Source organism: Phymastichus coffea, unplaced genomic scaffold (assembly GCF_024137745.1).
Source record: "Phymastichus coffea isolate CEN01 unplaced genomic scaffold, Cenicafe_Pcof_1.1 PCOF00166, whole genome shotgun sequence".
NCBI lineage: Eukaryota > Metazoa > Arthropoda > Insecta > Hymenoptera > Eulophidae > Phymastichus > Phymastichus coffea.
Genome location: NW_026706977.1, coordinates 69,186 through 75,233, shown reverse-complemented (window position 1 = coordinate 75,233; position 6,048 = coordinate 69,186). Strand labels below are relative to the sequence as shown.

Below are 6,048 nucleotides of genomic sequence, written 5' to 3'. Positions count from 1 at the left end.
TTAATATTTTTGAAATTTTCAAAATTCCCTGAATTCCCTATTGAATTGCACATCATTTAACTTTCTAAAGTTAATCTAACTATATAAACAAAAAAGTTAGAGTATTTAAACATTTAAATTGTCAATAAACAATGGATAGTCGCCGTATACGGAAAAACACCCTCGATACTCGGATTGACGAGGTTAAAATACGTCTAGAAAACATAGGTGTTCAAGAGGACCTTCATCGACAACGAAATCCCTCTAGCCCCTAACTAATATATAGTAATGACAACCATCATCACTATTCGGGCAAGATATATATCGGCACGTGCATATTGCGATCCTCATACATATATACATATATATATATTCTCGTCAGTCTTAGCACTGCTATACTCAAGGCAGGATAGATATATATAGATATAGATGTACATAACCTCAAAAAAATCGTTTAAGATAACGTATTTGCAGCGTATATTAACAGTTGAATATTATGTAAATCAATTAATAACTTGCAATTGTTAAACTTTTAGGCAATCAATTATTTTCTTCGTTATAAAATAGTTACCTTATTAAAAGCTGTTATTACACTACCCAAGAATGTTATTGAACAAAATTCACGTTGGTTTCAGACGAACCATGTGCACTTAGTAAGCTTATTTGCATTTTTATTATGAACTATAGTATGACTAAATTTATGTATGACAATCACATTTTATATTTTACTATTATCTATCTCATTGCAGTACTCGTGGGCTTATGGGAAAGCAGAGATTATTAAAAAATATAGATGTTGGTGTAAAAACATTTCATAGCATTTCTGATGTTTTACACCAAAATTTTTGTAATTTTTTAGTACCTTGTAATAAAATTTATACAAATCATGTCAGGAGATTCCACACCCAATTGTTGGCCAGTTGTCAAGCTTCTCTGAAAGATTCAAAACCCTTAGAATACCACAGTATCTCAGAGGTAATAAACATTTAAATTTATTTCGTTCATAAACATTTGTTGTTAACAAATTATTTTTTCTAGTTACAAATTAATTCAAATAATGATTTACCTGATTTTAACGATGTGGAACCAAAGAGACCTAGGAAAAAGTTTATCAATACAAACTTCAGTAGTAACAGTACTAATGATATCAATAGTATTCCTGAATCTGTCAAAACATGGTTGTTTGGTGACACTGAGAAATCTCCTAGTCGAGGTAATAAATATTTGACTGTACTTAATATTAATTTGAAATAACTGAAGGAATTATAATCACATACATTTTTTCTTGTTAGATATTGAAAAGAAATTTCCAGAGCCAAAAGCCTTTCTTCATAATCTTTTCGCTGTTGTTGCTCAGGAAACTAAAATTCCACATTGTTTAACTACAAGCTCAAAAGCTATAGATGTAAGAAAAAAACGTCTATGGTCATATAGTTATGAGCTCAAGTGGCCTGAGACTAAAACATTTCATGCCATAGGACATTCAAAAGCATCAGCTTCATCATCTGCTGCAACAAAAGTATTATATTGGTTACATTTGAAAAAGAGGATAAAATATCAAATGCCAGTTATTTATGAAAAAAATGAAGCATTATCCATTATAAATGCTCCAATAGAATTCACAGTTGATAGTAACATATTGAGCAAAGTAGATGATTTCTTAAATAAGTATGAGGATGTATGTACACCATTGTTTTCAATATATTTAATTTATCAAAGTTTATTTTATTTTTATTTATATATTATCTATTAATTTTTTGTTTTATTAGAAAATAAAAAATATTTCATTAGAATCTGAAAGTTCAGAAACATTCAAAGTTTCAAATCCGAGTCTGGAACGTCAACACCCTATTTCTCTTTTAAGAGTAGATTATAATTCAAGAAATGAAATTTTACAAGAGCGTTTACAATTTCGAAACAGCGTTGTGAACCATGATCTCCCTATTTTTAAATTTAGGTAAATTATGTAATATATTTTTTAATTAAGCTTATTCACATCATTAATTTTCATATTTACCTATTAACAATCAAATTTAAGGTCACAAATCTTGGAAGAGTTAGAAAAAAATCAAGCATTAGTGATAAAAGGTGATACAGGTTGTGGAAAAACTACCCAAGTACCGCAATTTATCTTTGATTCTATGACTGAAAAAGGACTAGGAGCTGAGTGTAGTATGGTTGTAACAGAGCCACGTAGAATTTCTGCAATTTCTTTGGCACAGCGAATAGCCTTCGAAAGAAATGAAGAGGTGGGGGATGCCATAGGATATCAAGTTAGACTTCAACAGGTTTTACCAAAGCAAAGTGGTGCAATATTGTTTTGCACTACAGGAGTTCTTTTGAAAAAATTACAAGCCAATTTTCGACTGGAAGGTTGTTCACATGTGATTATTGACGAAGCTCACGAAAGAAATGTAGATACAGATATGTTATTGGCATTATTAAAACGCTCAATGAACCTAAATCCATATCTTAAAGTAATTGTTATGTCTGCTACTATTAATGCTGATTTATTTCAACAATATTTTAATTGTAATGCTGTAGAGATACCGGGAAAGCTATATCCTGTTGAAATGAATTTTCTAGAAGACATCATAAAACTTGGCATTAAACCACCACGAAATAATGAAAATAATGAAGATGCTTTTGTAGATTGTGACAGCATTATTGATCTTATCAATTATATATCCTGCAATAAACCACCTGGTGCTATATTATGTTTTCTACCAGGATGGCATCATATTCAGATGATTCAAAAACAGTTAGAAAATTGCTTTAATCAACAGTACACAATAATACCACTGCATTCAAGAGTACCATATGAAATACAAAATAAAATTTTTAAAAGTGTACCAGAAGGGCACAGAAAAATTATTTTGGCCACTGATATTGCGGAAACTGGTATAACGGTGCCCGACGTGGTCTATGTCATCGACAGTGCTTGTCATAGAGAAACCAGGTGGCACGAAAATAAAGGTTTGTCTTCAATCAACATACATTGGATATCTCAGGCAAACGTCAACCAAAGGTATGCATTTTAATATTTTCAAGTTGTTTTGTCTTATGAAATACTGAATCGAAATTTTGTTCATTTTCTAAAATATAATATTTTATTAAAATAGAAAAGGAAGAGCTGGTAGAGTTCAAAAAGGAGAAAGCTATCATTTTCTTACCAAGAAACAGTATGAAGATCTGGATCCATACCCTGTACCAGAAGTTCTTCGAGTTTCCTTAGAAAAAACAGTTTTAGATTGTAAAACTTATAGCGATGAAAAACCTCACGAATTTCTCGGCAACATGCCTCAACCTCCAAGAATATCTTCCGTAAAAAAAGCTGTTGAGGATTTGCAAACATTGGGCGCTCTTGATTCAGATGAAAATTTAACATTTTTGGGTAAAAGAATAGCGCATTTTAGTGTTCATCCGAAACTGAGTAAAGCTATGGTTTATGCTACGATTTTTCAGTGAGTAATATAATTAGCTATAGATGTATAGAAAAATGTCTAAAATCAAAATTTTAATTATTGCACATATTTTATTTAAAATAATTAAAGTATTCAGTTACATCCATAACAACTTTTAGAAAATTAGAAAAATTCTTATAGTTAAGCTTATATAAATATAGACATATTATTTGCAGATGCTTACAACCAGTAACAACTATATCGACGTTTCTTTCATTAGATAGTGACTTATTTTATGGAGTCTTAGATAATAAATTTCGTGTAAGAAAATTAAAACAGCAATTCCACCCTACAAGTGATCACCTTTCAGTCGCATGGATTTATTCTCAGTGGCTAAGTTATTATGGGAAAGGACCCAAAGCGGGACTTAGCTTTTGCAGAAAAAATAGTATTCATGGCGATAGAATGATGATATTGCACAGTAAGTTCCTATTTTATCGAATGCACATTATTTTTTTTAAATATTATATAAAATTATAACGTAAACGTTCTTGTCAAATAATGTTTACAAAGGTACACAGCTCGCGCGGAACATCAGTCTCTATACTATGTTAAAGTTTTGTTTATGCTTCATTCTTTCATATTCATTATCAAAAAATCTGAAATTATTCAAAAAGTAAGGATAATGAATTGAATCAAAATTTACATTCAATATTCTTTGAGATGATGTTCATTAATATAAGAATTCTTAAATATTTTATTTATACAACTTATTCTGTAATTTCATCTTGGCACGTGGCTTTCGTAATAAAGTTTTGCAATAGTGAAAACTGATTCTACTTGTATAATACAATTTTTATCTAACATACAGCAGATTTTATGTTTTTTCTTAATGTAAGTTAAAAATATAAATTGCAGTAATTAATCGTTTCTCATTGCAGGAATGCGAGATATACACATGGGAAATCTTCTCCAAACAGGACTGATAGAAGATATTGGTGTAGCATCAAGACTTCATAGTAAAGAAAATGAGTTTGCTACTTCAGATGAACTTGTACGCGGGATTTTACTTGCTGGAATGGACCAACTTTTAAGGCATAGAAACTTTGAATTTAGAAAAGGACGTTTTACTAAATCTGGAAGTTCGATGGTCACAGAGTAAGTTGAAAAAAAACGTTCAAATTGTTGATTTGAAAACTATTAGGAATCGTTTTATCAAATTCGATTATTTAGATACCATAAAAAATAAAAGATTATCATGCTATAATGAAATAAAACTTAAGCCAATATTAATTATTTGAAACATTAATTGTGTATAGTGAGCAATTTATGTGATTTTCAGAGAAGATAGTAGAGCGCAATTAACACCAGAATGCGTAAATTATAAACGTGATTCTTGGCCAAGTCCATTCATGGTTTATTATCAAAAGACACATAATACTGAAATGCGAATGACTCTAATTCGAGAGAGTAGTATGCTTTCACCTGTAACAGTATTACTATTCAGCCAAGGGCGAGTTACAGGCTGTACAGTGAGTGGAAATTACTAAAGAATTTTATCTTTTAAATAAAAATGTTATAGTTTTAGTGAAAAATTATAAATTACTATTCCTAATTCATTCATATTTTCTTGTAATTTTTAGTACAAAGATGAAAAAGATCAGACAGAAAAAATTCTGTTACAAATTCACGGGAAGAAAAATTTGAATCTAGTTTGCGATGAAAAGTAAGTATAAATTTACTAATATTAATTAACACTTAATTTAAATATGATTCAATAACAAATAACCATTTTGAATTTCAGTACTGCTCGTACTTTATTGCGATTCCGAGATATCATGTGGGCTATCGCTCATTACTATGTTGTAAATAATGTTGATGACAGATGGTACGATATCGATAATTCGGAGGAATCGAATAACATCGTAAAATACAGAGCAGAAATGTTGAATACATTGGCAAACTTGCTAACTTCTGCATCTAGTGTTATAGATGACGATATTGAAACGACAGATTCGGTGACACCGACACTCACAAAGGACGACTATTTTCGATAGATTTATTGTCAATTTATTTTAATATATTTGTTTCTATTAATTCTTTATAAGTGTTATCATTCATAGATTGCGAATTCAATGAAAAGGCTTTATCAACTACAAAAATCGTCGGTAGCGTTATTAAATTGATTTACAGCCACTGTAAGAACATACTTGAAGTATTGCATGACGACTGGCTATAATTTGTCAATACGTATTTTTTATGCTAACTATTAAAATAGGTTTCATTACAATTCTCGTTACGGTAAGCAATTCTGTTATAAAAAATACCCGTAGTTTACCTCACTTGTATGTTTGTTATGGATATTTACACGTGCCTATGTGTAAAGTATACGGCCTTCGAACATTTAATACTATAAATCCAATCGTTGTTCAATCAACAATCAGGATATACAATATTCTAAGTGATTTGTACTATTAAAACCTTGAGAATAAATAACTTATAAAATTATTTAAAACGCAGAACGCAACAGCAATGGTCATGATTTTATAATAACATATAATTAATAATATAATAACATATAATTAATAATAGATGCAAAATTTTGAATAAAAAAGTTGACACACGAGTTGCTTGTTGCAGAGTTTTATAAATTGTATGCAATGAA

At 29.9% G+C, this 6,048-nt stretch overlaps 1 protein-coding gene across 2 annotated transcripts; it reads left to right on the top strand.

Moving 5' to 3' along the window:
* The first annotated feature begins 374 nt into the window (after positions 1-374).
* On the top strand, positions 375-6,007 carry LOC131673067 (ATP-dependent RNA helicase DHX30-like). Of its 2 annotated transcripts, XM_058950747.1 has the most exons (13): positions 375-443; positions 516-632; positions 729-954; positions 1,018-1,192; positions 1,272-1,657; positions 1,749-1,936; positions 2,018-3,007; positions 3,102-3,443; positions 3,620-3,864; positions 4,325-4,541; positions 4,726-4,915; positions 5,027-5,109; positions 5,188-6,007. In XM_058950747.1, exons 2-13 carry the CDS (start codon positions 583-585, stop codon positions 5,438-5,440), a joined length of 3,345 nt encoding a protein of 1,114 aa, XP_058806730.1. In that variant the 5' UTR covers positions 375-443; positions 516-582; the 3' UTR covers positions 5,441-6,007. The 2 variants fall into 2 exon arrangements, with proteins under 2 accessions (XP_058806730.1, XP_058806729.1); XM_058950746.1 differs by having other exon boundaries at positions 430-632.
* The last annotated feature ends 41 nt before the right edge of the window (positions 6,008-6,048 follow it).

What these genes read in the sequence shown, in the direction of transcription:
- LOC131673067 (XM_058950747.1), top strand. Translation starts at nt 583, where the DNA reads ATGTTATTGAACAAAATTCACGTTGGTTTCAGACGAACCATGTGCACT. An exon ending in AATACCACAGTATCTCAGAG is followed by an intron (nt 955 to 1,017) that starts GTAATAAACATT and finishes TATTTTTTCTAG; the next exon opens with TTACAAATTAATTCAAATAA. An exon ending in AATCTAGTTTGCGATGAAAA is followed by an intron (nt 5,110 to 5,187) that starts GTAAGTATAAAT and finishes TTTGAATTTCAG; the next exon opens with TACTGCTCGTACTTTATTGC.